This window comes from Dipodomys spectabilis, unplaced genomic scaffold, assembly GCF_019054845.1.
Source record: "Dipodomys spectabilis isolate Male_0828 unplaced genomic scaffold, ASM1905484v1 ptg000366l, whole genome shotgun sequence".
In the NCBI taxonomy this organism is placed as follows: domain Eukaryota; kingdom Metazoa; phylum Chordata; class Mammalia; order Rodentia; family Heteromyidae; genus Dipodomys; species Dipodomys spectabilis.
This window is the reverse complement of record NW_024871043.1, coordinates 927,366-940,422: the sequence shown is the minus strand read 5'-3', so window position 1 is coordinate 940,422 and position 13,057 is coordinate 927,366. Positions and strand designations below refer to the sequence as shown.

General features: G+C 48.7%; 1 protein-coding gene across 1 annotated transcript; it reads right to left on the bottom strand.

Annotated features, from left to right (window-relative positions):
• Window positions 1-7,643: 7,643 nt before the first annotated feature.
• LOC122096240 (apoptosis-associated speck-like protein containing a CARD) lies at window positions 7,644-8,845 on the bottom strand. Its single transcript, XM_042666712.1, has 3 exons — window positions 8,504-8,845; window positions 8,280-8,336; window positions 7,644-8,012 (listed from the first exon to the last, which is right to left on the bottom strand). The coding sequence occupies exons 1-3, from the start codon at window positions 8,772-8,774 to the stop codon at window positions 7,744-7,746; spliced, it is 597 nt and encodes a 198-aa protein (XP_042522646.1). The 5' UTR covers window positions 8,775-8,845; the 3' UTR covers window positions 7,644-7,743.
• Between the last annotated feature and the right edge of the window lie 4,212 nt (window positions 8,846-13,057).

The following is a 13,057-nucleotide window of genomic DNA, read 5'->3' as shown; positions in this document are numbered from 1 at the left end:
GTCCGGTCGTGGGGCCTGAACTCAGCTTGGGCACTATCCTTCAGCTTTTCAGCTCAAGGCTAGCGCTCTGCCACTTGAGCCACAGCACCACTTCCGGCTTTCTTTTTTTGCTTATGTGGTGTTGAGGAATCGAACCCAGGGCCTCTGGCATTCAAGGCAAGCACTCTACCACGGAGCCACCTTCCCAGCCCCTACAAAAGGTTTTCTATTGTGGTTTCACCTTGCATGCTAGACAAGTGGGTATAACTGACAATTCTAGTTCCCTACCCAGCCCCATGTTTTTTGGGGGGGGAGGTGGGGGGGGGTGGAAACAAGTCTAGCAGTGTAATCTAGCAGCCCTGCTTTAGCCTCCCAAGAGCTGAGGTTATAGGTATGTGCCACCATATGTGACAGGTTGTTGTACTTAAAACATCGAAAGTATGGCTTGTACATGCCTGAGACTTGTGAAGTTCTTCAGTGCTAGGGGTAGGAATCTTAACAGACTCCTAGCCAGACTGACTTCATGATCCTCAAGAACTCAGTCTCTTTAGGATTGCAAAGCCACTGGTATCTGGCTTAATGCACTTTTTTTTTTTTTTTTTGGGTCCGGTCGTGGGGCCTGAACTCTGGGCCTGGGCGCTGTCCCTCAGCTCTTCAGCTCAAGGCTAGCGCTCTACCACTTGAGCCACAGCACCACTTCCGGCTTTTTCCTTTTTGTTTATGTGGTGCTGAGGAATCGAACCCAGGGCCTCATGCATGCAAGGCAAGTGCTCTACCACTGAGCTACCTTCCCAGCCCCAGGCTTAATGCACTTTAACAATGGCTTTGTTGGAAGTTACTGGCACTTTGTCCCTGTAGGAGTGTGAGTGTGACAATGAAAGTTCTCCCTGGGTGGTGGTGTGCTGGGCTGGTCACACCTAGTACACATGGGAAACCATGGGCAGTAGAGTAGTACATTGTAAGTAGTACATTATAAGTCCTTGTACTCAAGGACTTGTTTGACAAAATGTCAAGGTGAAATTTCTACCTGTTAAACAGTTGAGTTGATGTAAGAAGTGTCAGTTCCAGTTAGTAATTGTGCTCAGATCTGGGAGAATGAAGTCTCAAGTTGAGTAAGGTGAAAGTGGGCTGGGAATATGGCTTAGTGGTAGAGTGCTTGCCTCGCATACATGAAGCCCTGGGTTTGATTCCTCAGTACCACATATACAGAAAAGGCCAAAGTGGCGAAGTGGCTCAAGTGGTAGAGTGCTAGCCATGAGCAAATGAAGCTTAGGGATGGTGCCCAAGCCCTGAGTTGAAGCGCCAGGACTGGGCAAAAGGAAAAGCCACCTTTTGGCTTGTTTCTTTGATACATACAGTTCTGATAACTGTAAGGGTTTGGTTGTGGTTCCCTGATTTGTACTGCTAGAAGTGAAAGATTGGAAATTGGCTTAGCCTGAAGCATTTTCTTTTGTGATAGCAATTGAGCTTGAACTCAACCTCCAACTCTTGCTTAGCTCTTTTTACTCAAGCCACACATCTACTTCTAGCTTTTGTTAATTTGAGATAAGATTTTCTTCAAGCCTCCGTCCTTAGATCTAGCATCCTAGGTGTAGCTAGGATTCTTGACTCACCTCAGTGCTCTGCTTTTAGTGCAAAGTTCTTTAAAGGGCTTTAGTGATTGCTTGCCTTTAAAAGGGAAGTAGAATTGCAGGTAGGTAACTGATGTTAGTCATTGGTCAGTGATAGTGAGAACCCTATGCTTCTGGACATCATAAAAACATTTACACTCACTTGCATTTGCTACCCAGGCTGGTTGACCAAGTAGGCTTAAGCAGCTGCCTCACTTCTGAGTTGCTGGGACCATAAGCACATGGTATTGTGCCCAACAACTATTTGAGCTTGAGGTGCTGTGCTTGTTAGGTGCTCTACCATATAAAAATGTCCGTAATTGCTGAATTTTTTATTTTTCATTTTTGTCAATCATGGACTTGAACTTTGCTTGGGCGCTGTCCCTGAGCTCAAGATTAGCTCTACCACTTGGACCACAGTACCACTTCCAGTTTTCTGGTGGTTAATTGGAGATTAGTAATGGACTTTCCTGCTGGGCTGGCTTTGAATAGCAATCTTCAGATCTCAGCCTCCTGAGTAGTATTACAGGCATGAGTCTGGCACCCAGCTGCTTTATTGTTTGGTCTGGGGCTTTAACTCAGGGTCTGGGGGCTGTCACTGTTCCTGAGCTCTTTTGCTCAAGGCTATGCTTTATCACTGAGCCACAGCTCTACTTGTGTTTTTGTTTTTTTAATGGCTAATTGGAGATGAGTCTCATTGGGGCTTACCTGGCTGTGAACCAGCTGTGAACTGTGATGCTCAAATCTCCATTCCTGAGTATGTGTGATGGGCCTGGTGCTTGAGCTGGGAGCTGTGGTGTGTGTGTGTGATGGGCCTGGTGCTTGAGCTGGGAACTGTCCCTGAGCTTTTTTATTTTTGTTGGTCATGGGGCTTGAACTCATGACCTGGGCACTGTCCCTGAGCTTTTCTGCTGTATCCTAGTGCTTTACCATTTTGAGCCATAGCTCTACTTCTGATTTTCTGGTGATTAATTGGAGGTAAGTCTCACAGACTTTCTTGCTCTGGCTAGCTATGAACTTTGATCCTCAGATCAGCCTGAGTTAGCTAGGCTTACAGGTGAGAGGTGAGCCACTAGTGCCTACTTCCCTGAGCTTTGCTTTTTTTTTTTGGCCAGTCCTTGGGCTGGACCTCAGAGTCTGGGCACTGTCCCTGAGCTTTTGCCCAAAGCTAGCACTCTACCACATGAGCCACAGCAACACTTCCAGCCTTTTCTGTTTGTGTGGTACTGAGGAACGGAACCCGTCAGTTCGTCTTGGGGCCTGAGCACTGTTCTGAGCTCTTGTGCTCAAGGCTAGTGCTGGATGATTTTGAACCACAGATCCACTTTTGGTTTTTGAGTGGTTAATTGGAGGTGAGAATCTTACAGGGACCTTTCTACCTGAGCTGGTTTTGAACTGCCATTTCTCAGATCTCAGCTCCTAAGTAGCTAGGTTTGCAGGTGTGAGCCACCAGCACCCAACTCCCTGGGCTTTTTAAAACTCAAGGCTAGCATCGTACCACTTAAGCCACAGCTCCACTTCTGGCCTTTTGGTGGTTAATTGGGGGTAAAAATTCTGATGAGCTTTCCTGCCAAGGATGTTTTCAAACAGTGGTCCTCAGGTTTCTGAGTAGCCTAAGGTTATAGGCATGGGCTACTGGTGCCCAGCTTTTTCTCCCTTGGGCAGGCTACACTATGGTCCTATATTCCTCCAGCATAGCTCTTCTCTCTTTCCCTCTCCATCCCCTCCCTCCCCTCCTGCCAGTCCTAGGGCTTGAACTCGGCTTGGGCACTGCCCCTGAGATTTTGCTTAATGATAGCATTCTACCACTTGAGCCATAGCACCACTTCTGGCTTTTTCTGTTTATGTGGTACTGAGAGATTGAACCTAGGGCTTCATGTATGCTAGACAAGCACTCTATCACTAGCCATATTCCTAGCCCAAGCTTTTCTCTTGTTGAGATGAGTCTTGGCACATTCATTCTCAATCTCTGCCTCCTGAGTAGCTGGAGTGACAGGACTATAGGTATGACTAATAGTTTGCACTGTTGACACCATAGTTGTCCTGCTTTTGGTCATTAAGATTATAGTAAATGGGAGAATGGATTGTGGGTGGGGACAGATGCTGCAAGTCTTCGCATCCTCTTAATGTTTTGGTAAGCTCCCACGGGCCTCTCCCTCCCCCAGTCTGTATGCAAGGTCTGTCCTGGATTGCAGTAACATGTACGGGCAGGGTTCACTTTGAAGGTTGTGTATAGCATAGCATTTAATATCTGAGCCCCTGACACTGTAGACCTGATTGTTCACAATGCCATCGCATTGTTTTTTTGGTTTTTTGGTTTTTTTGGGGGGCCGGTCGTGGGGCCTGAACTCTGGGCCTGGGCGCTGTCCCTCAGCTCTTCAGCTCAAGGCTAGCGCTCTACCACTTGAGCCATAACACCACTTCTGGCTTTTTTCTTTTTGCTTATGTGGTGCTGAGGAATCGAACCCAGGGCCTCATGCATGCAAGGCAAGCACTCTGCTACTGAGCCACCTTCCCAGCCCCCATCTCATTGTTTTTAACGTTTCAGAATGCTTGCTTGCTTAGTATGTGTGATGCCTTGGATTTGATCCCAGTACTTCCAAGATTTTTTTTTAAATTGATAGTTACATTTTTGTAACATTCAATATGAATGTTTACTGAGGCCTGAATTTAAGTAGTAGAGGAATTACCTGGCAAGTATGAGGCTCTAAGTTCAGTCCCCAGTACTACAGGGCAAAAAAAAAGCTACTTTTAGCAATCATGGGATATCTGTTATTTTTTCTTCTGTAGGGCTTGAGTCCAGGATCTCAGGTATGGGGTCCAGCACTGAGTCTACTCCAGCCTTACAATCCATTAACTATAGTTAGACTCTGGTACACCAGCAGCATTTGTGCCTCAAACTTGGACTAGGAAATGTCCATTTTTCCTGCTCTCCAGCCTCTTGTACCCCACTCTACTTGAGTTCTACGACCTTTTTAGACTGTTCATGTGAGAGTGCATGATTGGTATTTGTGTCTGCTTTATCATCATTTGATGTCTTCTAGACATCAAGTTCTAAGTGATGATTGCCCTGGCCAAGGCACATGGATGCACATAACAATTCAATGGGCACTGTACTTGCTGTATTTCAGCTATTTTAATGGGCACTGTAGTTGCCATATTTTTCAGCAATTACAGAGTGGCAAAGAACATGGAGCTGTAGATCCTCCTTTTGACATTCTGATTTCAATCCCTGAGGATGTGTTCCCAAAAGTGTTATCGCCGGCTTCTGTGGCACCTCCAAGCTTTAGGTTTTTGAGGAACTTAAGTACTGTTCCATAATGACTATTTCTGCTGTACTAGGATTCCCTTTTTGTATTTTGGTGTATGACTGAGGTGATTTGGTGCCATTCCTGGTTTGGGCACTGTTCCTGAGCTTTTTTGTGCAAAATTATTCTATCACTTGAGCCACAGCTGCACTGCTGGCTGTGTGTGTGTGTGTGTGTGTGTGTGTGTGTGTGTGTGTGTGAGAGAGAGAGAGAGAGAGAGAGTTAAGGTCTGGTGCTGTCTGAGCTTTCTCCCACAAGGCTAGTGCTCTACCACTTTGAGCCATAGCACCATTTCTGGTTGTCTGGTAGCTGGAGATAAGAGTCTCACAGACTTCCCCACTCAGGCTGTCTTTGAACTGTGATCCTCGGATCTCAGCCTCCTGAGTAGCTAGGATTACAGCCCTGAACCACCGGCACCTGGATTAAAGCCTCTTTAATCTTTGTAAAACTCTTGATTTTAGACTGAAGAATTTTCACAATTTGCATGGTTTTACCTCCCTCTGCATGTAGTCCAGGGGCTCACATAGAAACAGTATAGCCTAATGCTTCTTGCTAGCAGATTTAACCATGGGATGGTTGTAGGGTGGAGGAGGGCAGCTTAGCACTTGGGGCTTTTGGAGACAGTTGAATTAAAAATTTCCAGTATTAGGAACTGAGCGGTCAGTTGTGAACAGGAGTTTGCACGTAGAGATGGTGCCCCCTGCTGGTGGGTAGGATTGTGGTGTTAGCTCTCTGTGCTGGGGAGAAGGGTGCTGTTAAATGGGAAACATTTGAGGACCCCCAGGTTGGAGGGAGCTCTGGCTATTGGACGAAAGATTTGGATGTGCAGTGCCAACCTGCTTGTGCCATGGTGGGGGGCAAAGCTTTAAAGCAGGGTACAAGGGTTGTGGTGGAGGGCATGAGAGCCAACTTTGAAGGAAACAGTCTTCCAGGTGGCATCCTGTGTTACATGCCTCACCGAGGGGTGGCAGTGTTGCACACTTGGAGGTGGTACAGCTGTCTAGAACTAAGGGACCAGCATATGTGCTGGGAATGAGGACTGGGTAAGTAATAGCATTGCTGGGAGAGATGTCTGAGGAGTTTCAGTTTCTAATTCTCAGGCTGTTGGAGGTGGACTAGAATACAGGGAAGGCCAAGGAGGCCTTTACAGGCTAGATCAAGGTCTGGAGAGAGCAGAGGTGTTAGAAGATGATTGTGGGCTCCAGGCCCCAGGATCCTTTAGGCTGCTAGGCCTCCTTGGTACCTGCTGGTTGATTAATCTCCCTTCCCTACTCAGGTCTGCAAGAGTTAGGTACAAAGTGTATTTAGAAGATAGCCTCAGGGACAGGCACTGGTGGCTCACGCCTGTCATCCTAGCTACTCAGGAGGCTTAGATCTGAGGATCATGGTTCAAAGCAGCCCTGGTAGGAAAGTCTGTGAGACTCTTATCACCAATTAACTACCAGAAAATGAAGTGGCAAAGCCAGGCAGCGGAGGTTCATGCCTGTAATCCTAGCTATTCAGGAGGCTGAGATCTGATGATAACAGTTCAAAGCCAACCGGGGCAGGAAAGTCTGTGAGACTCTTATCTGCAATAAACCACTAGAAAGCCAGAAGTGGCACTGTGACTCAAGCGGTAGAACTCTCACCTTGAGCTGAAGAGCTCAAGGACAGTGTCCAGGCCCAGAGTTCCAAGTCCCTCCACTGACAAAAAAAAAAAAAAAGCTTCAGGGTCATGAGTCTCTTAAACAGCCTCTGGTGAGGCTTCTTCATAGTTACCCAGAAAACTACTTATACTTTTTTTTTTGTCTCGTCTTTCCTGTCTGCACTGGCTTTGAACAGTGATCCCCAGATATCAGTTTCCTGAGTAGCTAGGATTACAGGCATGAGCCACAGTGCCCAGCTCATACTTTCTTTTGTAGACAGTAACTCAGAGAAATTGGAGTTGTGTGTGGCTTAAGTGGGAGAGTACTTGTAAGAACCAGTCTGAGTTCAAGCTCCAGTTCTGCAATAGGAAACAAACATACACAGCGAAAAATGGCATAATAAGATAAACAGGTACCAAAAGTTTTGGGTAGCATATTCTATGGACAAAATGTAACCTATAGAAAACTATTCTTCCAGAGATGAGATGGGCCAGAGAAAGGAACATCGCAGACTTAAGAGTGCCAGTCCTAAAAGGAACCTCTGAATTATACTTGGTGGATTATGCTCATGTCCTGAGCTCAGAGGGTGCTGTCATGTCTCTTTCCTGGAAAAATGGCTGTCATTTAGGGATTTTTTTCGCTATGGAGAAATGAGAGGATTAGAAGAGCTATGTAGATGAGTACAAATCTAAATCAAAATACTAGATCTTGATTCCGTAAAGTTTTAGACATAGGCTTATTTAAAGTAGTAGAACAAGTTGATACATTCAGCATATTGCTGTTACAAGTGCAGTTACATACTGCTTTCACGTGGCCACTGTTTTAGCTACCGGGGCCAGAGGGCTGTTTTGTATAATCTCAAGAAGGGTAAGCCCATTGGGAAGAGCTGCTAAATGGTGGTCCTCAAACCATTTGGGGAGCCTGATGCCCTAGGAACTAGAACCCCTCCAACCCCTGTGTGTACCTCTGTTTTTATGTTGGGGATGGAACCCTGGACTTTGGGCCTGCCAAGTGTGTGCTTTACCTTTGAGCCACACTCCAGCCTACTGCTGCATCTGCCAATATAGCTTCTAACGCATCCGTGGACAGGCAAGAGGGTAGGAAACACACACAAATACATGTCATTTTTTTTCTCATATATTATGTATCAAAGTCAAGAGCTGGGATGTTCTGTGTAGCTGCCAGTAGTTGAATGTGGCCTGATGCTGGAGAGAGGAGGCCTCAGTGTTTCTCCAGATCGTCCACCAGGTAGGGCTGGATGTCCCTCAAGGCCTGGAGGAACAGCTCCTTGCACTTGAGATCCCAGGCTGGCGTGAAGCTGTAGAGTTTCCTCATCTTGGTGGGGTTGGTGGTCTCTGCCCGCACCGCCTGGTACTGCTCCTCCGTCAACACCTTGTCATCAAACAGGGCATCCAGCAGCCCGTCCACATCTGTCACGCGGGAGATGAGCGCCCTGCGGTGCTGATCCACGAAGTGGAGCCTTGAGGGTTCTGGGGTGGGGTGGGAGGGAAAGGGGTGAGGCCTGGTCTTGCCGTGTACTGCTTCAGCAAGTGCAGCTATAAGGCTGGGGGGGCTCAGGGCAGAGGCGTCCTCCCTCCTCCCCCTTCCCCCCAGGCGTCCAGGGAGTGATGATGAAGGGTGAAAGGGGGGAGGGAGGAGGGGGCGAGGTGTGTGTGTGTGGGGGGGGGGAACAGGCCATGCAGGGGTGAGGTGGGAGGGGGGGACCCCTGTGGGTGAGATTGGGCATGGAACCTCACCAGGCGTGGCTGCCATCTGAAGAGAGGCCTTGATTGCAGCTGGCTGTGCACTGGGTGCTGTGAAGAGAAATGGGGTGGGTGGCCCTGTTTTACTGCCTGCCCCCCCCCGACCCCCGCCCCTCGCTGAGGGTGGATCGCAAGGCGTCCTCCCCCCCCAGCTCGGATGGGAAGGAGGCCGGGCCCGGGACGGGGTGGGGTGGGGGTGCGCGGGGCGCGCGGCTCACCCCGGAGCCGGTCCCCCAGCTGCTCCGCCAGCGCCTGCATGCCCATCTCCCGGAGCACCGTGGCCGTGAGCTCGGAGCCGTAGGAGTCCAGGTAGGAGCTGACGATCTTGTCGGTGAGGTCTATGGCGTCCATGGCCTGCAGCGGCCCGCGCGGGATGCGCCCGAAGCCGGGGCGCAGCGGCACCGACAGCAGCTTCAGCTTGAATCTCTTCAGCTCCTCGGCCGTCAGGTTCTCCAGGGCGTCCAGGATGGCGTCGCGCGCCGACCCCATGGCTCACCCCGGCTGCCGCTGCCTTCCGCCCCGGCCGCCCCACCAGGAAGTCTGGCCCGTCTCCTCGTGCAAGGGCGGACCTGGGGCTCCCCTCCCTTCCGCACCCCCATCCCTGTCTCCGCCCTCCCCTGAGCCTGAGCCGCACGGGGTGTGGGGAGGGTTTTGTTTTTTTTTCCCCTGCAGGGCTGGGAGTTGGGGCTCCTGGGTGGCACCTGTGGCTCTGGGCGGACACGAGTGGGAGCCTGCTGGAATCCTGGAGTTCTAGATCCTCCCATCCCCGGGGCCCTCGGGTCCTCTGACAGGGCCTATGGGATCTTTTAGCAGCTGGAATCAAATTGCACACGCTGGTGAGAAATAAAGTGTAATAAAAAAGTGGGTAGAGCCTCGTGGTTCAAAGCCATCCTGGGCAGGAAAGTGGGTGAGACTCTTATCTCCAATGAAACACCAGAAAACAGGAAGTGGTGCTGTGGCTCAAGTGGTAGAACACTGGCCTTGAGCTAAAGAACTGAGGGACAGTGCCCAGGCCCAGAGTTCAAGCACACACACACACACACACACACACACACACAAACTAGAAAGATGAGCCATCCATACAAACTCTTAAGAGAGCTTCAGCTGGGTACCCCTGGCATGCCTGTAATGCTCACTACTCAGAGGACTGAGATTTGAGGATCACAGTGCAAAACCAGCCAGAGCAGAAAAGTCCATGAAACTCAGTTCCAATTAACCATCAAAAAGCCAGAAGTGGAGCTGTGATTCAAGTGATACAGTGCTATCCTTGAGCAAAAGAGCTCAGGGACAGCACCCAGGCCTGGAGTCCAAGCTTGAGCTCTGGCACAGAAGAAGAAATGGAACAACTAGGAAAAGGAAAAAAGGGAGTTGGAGAAGGACCAATACATTCAGATTTGACCCACAGGCCTTAGGTGGTTTCTCTTTTGAGTCCCTTCTTTCTGGATAAGGTGCTCAGAGCTCTAAGCACTTTTGACTTGTAACAGAAAAAAAACTTCCAGATCTGAGCCCAGACTCACCCTTGCCCCCTGGATGAAAGCCAGCTAGCAGGTGCAGTTAAGGTGAGGCCTCCTGGGTTTGGAGGCCCCCCCTCCCGCACCAGCCCCCCTCCCCAGCCACTCAGGCAAAGTAACTGTGATTGCTGGAGCAAGATTGCTATTTTTGAGTCCAGAAGACCCACAAATTACAGGACATAGGGCAAGTTAGTTAGCCTTTCTGTGCTTCAGGGTGTCTCTTTAAGATAAGAGAAGTGACAAGATGGATATGAAGCTTCAATAAGTTACAAATTGCAGGGCTGGGAATGTGGCTCAGTGGTTGAGTGCTTGCCCAGCATGCATGAAGCCCTAGGTTCCATTCCTCAATACCATGTAAACAGACAAAAGCCAGAAATGGCACTGTGGCTCAAGTGGTAGAGTGCTAGCCTTGAGCAAAAGAAGCTCAGACCTGGAGCTCAAGCCCCAGGATTGGCAAAAATAAACAAATAAATAAATAAAAATTGCAAAGTGCTTGGAACAGGCCTGGTACATAAGTCTCCAAACCTCAGTTTTCCAATCTGTGAAGTAGGTGTGTTTGTTATTGACCTTGTGTGGTTGTAGGGAGAATTCATGGGCACAATTAAAAATACGAATTCTACGATATCAATACATAACAGGTATTGAAAAATTTTTGTATGGCTGGCACTGTTCTAAAAACTTGTAGGGGCATATACCTGTAATGCCAGCACTGGTGAGGCTGAGGTAGGAGGATTGAGAGAGTGAGAATCAGTGAGATATTATCTCAAACAAACAACAAAAACAGCATCATCCTGTGGAATCTTCATCCTCACCCAACTGTCTTGGTAATCCTAACACAAGTCCCATGATTAAGTTAATGAGAAAATCAGGGTAAGTGACTTGCCCCAGTGTACAGAACAAGGAAATGGCAGAGTCAGGATTTGAAAAGTCCTTGGTTGTCAGGACATTGATTATTTTTATCTTTGGATTGTAACTGCAGATGAAAAGTTCAACTTTCTCAGGGGATTTAGCTTGAGCTTGAGACCTTGGCATTGGACAGGACCTGATTCCCACACAGCTCTGCCTGGGGTGGGGGTGGGGGTGGGGGTGGGGGTGGGGTGTTCTGGCCTCTCTAAGGGAGTACTCTCTCTCTCGCTCCTCTCTTTCTCTCCCTCCCTCCCTGCCTCCCTCCCTCCTTCTCTCCCTCCCTTCTTCCCTTCCTTCCTTCCTTCCTCCCTCCCTCCCTCCCTCCCTTCTTTTTCTTTCTTTCTGCTAGTACTGGGGCTTGAATTCAGGGCCTGGGTACTGCCCCTTAGCTTTTTCACTCAAGTGGCACTCTACCACTTGAACCACACCTCCCTTGTTAGCTTTACACTAGCTTCTGAAATAGCCTGGATTACAAGTGTGAGCCACTTGGCTGTGTTTTTATCTGTAATAAATTACCTATTAAAAGATTAATTGGGAAGTGGTGCTACGGCTCAAAGTGATAGAGTGATAGCCTTGAGCAAAAAGAATTCAGGGACAGTGCCCAGGCTGTGAATTCAAGCCCCATGATGAGCTGTAGCTAGGTGTGGTGGCGTACACCTGTAACCACAGAACTTGCAAGGTGGAATCAGGAGCATCATGAGCCCAGCCTGAGCTACAGAGTGAGACTCTCAAAAACAAAACAAAATGCAAAGAATTGCAAAAACAAACAAAATCAATTGCGAGTGCTTTTGATTTTTTTTTTTTTTTGGTTAGTCATGGGGCTTGAACTCTGGGCCTGGGCACTATCCCTCGGTTCTTCAGCTCAAGGCAAGTGCTCTACCACTTGAGCCACAGCACCACTTCCGGTTTTCTGGTGGTTTATTGGAGATAATTGTCTCACAGGCTTTCCTGTCCAGGCTGGCTTAGAATAGCAATCCTCAGATCTCAGCCTCCTGGGTAGCTAGGATGACAAGTGTGAGCCACCGGCGCCTGGTGCTTTTGATTTTTAGAACTGAAAGAAAATGGTCTTCTATCTTGCTCTTCCATTAAGACTCTGAACTCAAAGAAATGGAGTTTGGAAAAGCCACACTGAAAAAATGACTTAAGCAGCATGCTGGTGACTCATGCCTGTAATCCTAGCCACTCAGGAGGTTGAGAACTGAGGATTGTGGTTCAAAGCCAGCTTGAGCAGGAAAGTCCATGAGACTACCAAAAAGCTAGAAATGGTGCTGTGGCTTAAAGTGCTGGAGTGCAGGCCCTGAGCTTCAGTCCCTCAATTCAAGCCCCAGGATGGGCACAAAAAAAGAGAAAAGAACTTGGGTTTGAATCAGAGGGATAGGGGGGAGAGCCAGGCACTTTCTGGGGTTGAAAGAACATTTCAGAAGGGATGGCAAGTGCAAAGTCCCCGGGGAACAAGGAACAAGAGGAGGAACACATGATACCAACCAACAGGTCCAGACTGGGTAGAGTTTTGTAGGCCTCAAGCAGGACTCTGTGTGTGTGTGTGTGTGTGTGTGTGTGTGTGTGTGTGTGTGTGTGTGTGTGCCTTTCATTCAGCCTTTTCTGCTCAAGGCAGATACTCTACATTTGAGCCACAGCAGCTCAAATTAGACCTTTTTGGGGGATGAACTGGACAGTCTCTTGGATTTCTCTTCCCAGGCTGGCTTTGAACCACAATCCTCAGATCTTAGCCTTCTGAGTAGCTGGAATTACAGGCCTGAGCGAGCCACTAGTATTCTGCTGTCAGTGGAATGTAATGAGATATAAGCTTGAGAAACAGCTGGTGACAAGTTGAGCAGAGCCTTCAAGGGAGGAAGAAGGAAGGAAGCCTGAGTGTGGATGGAGATGGGCAGTAGGGAAGGAAGAAAAGACCTGGCTTCATGTTTCTGTGTCTTGTGTGTGTGTCTTTTCCTGGCTTTTCGCTCTGGCTCCAGCTGGCCCGCAGGAGGGATCAGTAGTAGATAGACCAGAGCAGGTGGCCCTGATGTGAGATGCCTATGGGCTGACTGTCCAGCCTTTACTTTTAGAACAGTTTCCAGAAGTGATGGGAGGGGATGGGCCAGAGACTAAATATAGTCCTGGAGCCACACGCAGTCTGGGAGGGTCTGTCACTGCCCTGTCCACTCCCAGCTCCCCTGGAGGCCCTGTCCTTGCTCTGAGCCTGCTATTTGCCCCTCACTTGTCTTTGACAAACCTCTGAACCCCCTATTTAGGCCTGGTTTGGTTCTCTGGTCCAGTTTTGCCTTATTATTATTATTATTATTTTTTGATTTTTGGAAGGTATTCTTGGCCAATCATCTCTACCCAGACCGGTGA

Excerpts from the sequence above, each read along its gene's own strand:
- LOC122096240 (XM_042666712.1), bottom strand. The coding sequence starts at position 8,774 with ATGGGGTCGGCGCGCGACGCCATCCTGGACGCCCTGGAGAACCTGACG. Across the intron at positions 8,337-8,503 it reads GCTGGGGGACCGGCTCCGGG|CACCCAGTGCACAGCCAGCT; the intron begins GTGAGCCGCGCG and ends TTCTCTTCACAG. Across the intron at positions 8,013-8,279 it reads TCAGATGGCAGCCACGCCTG|AACCCTCAAGGCTCCACTTC; the intron begins GTGAGGTTCCAT and ends ACCCCACCCCAG.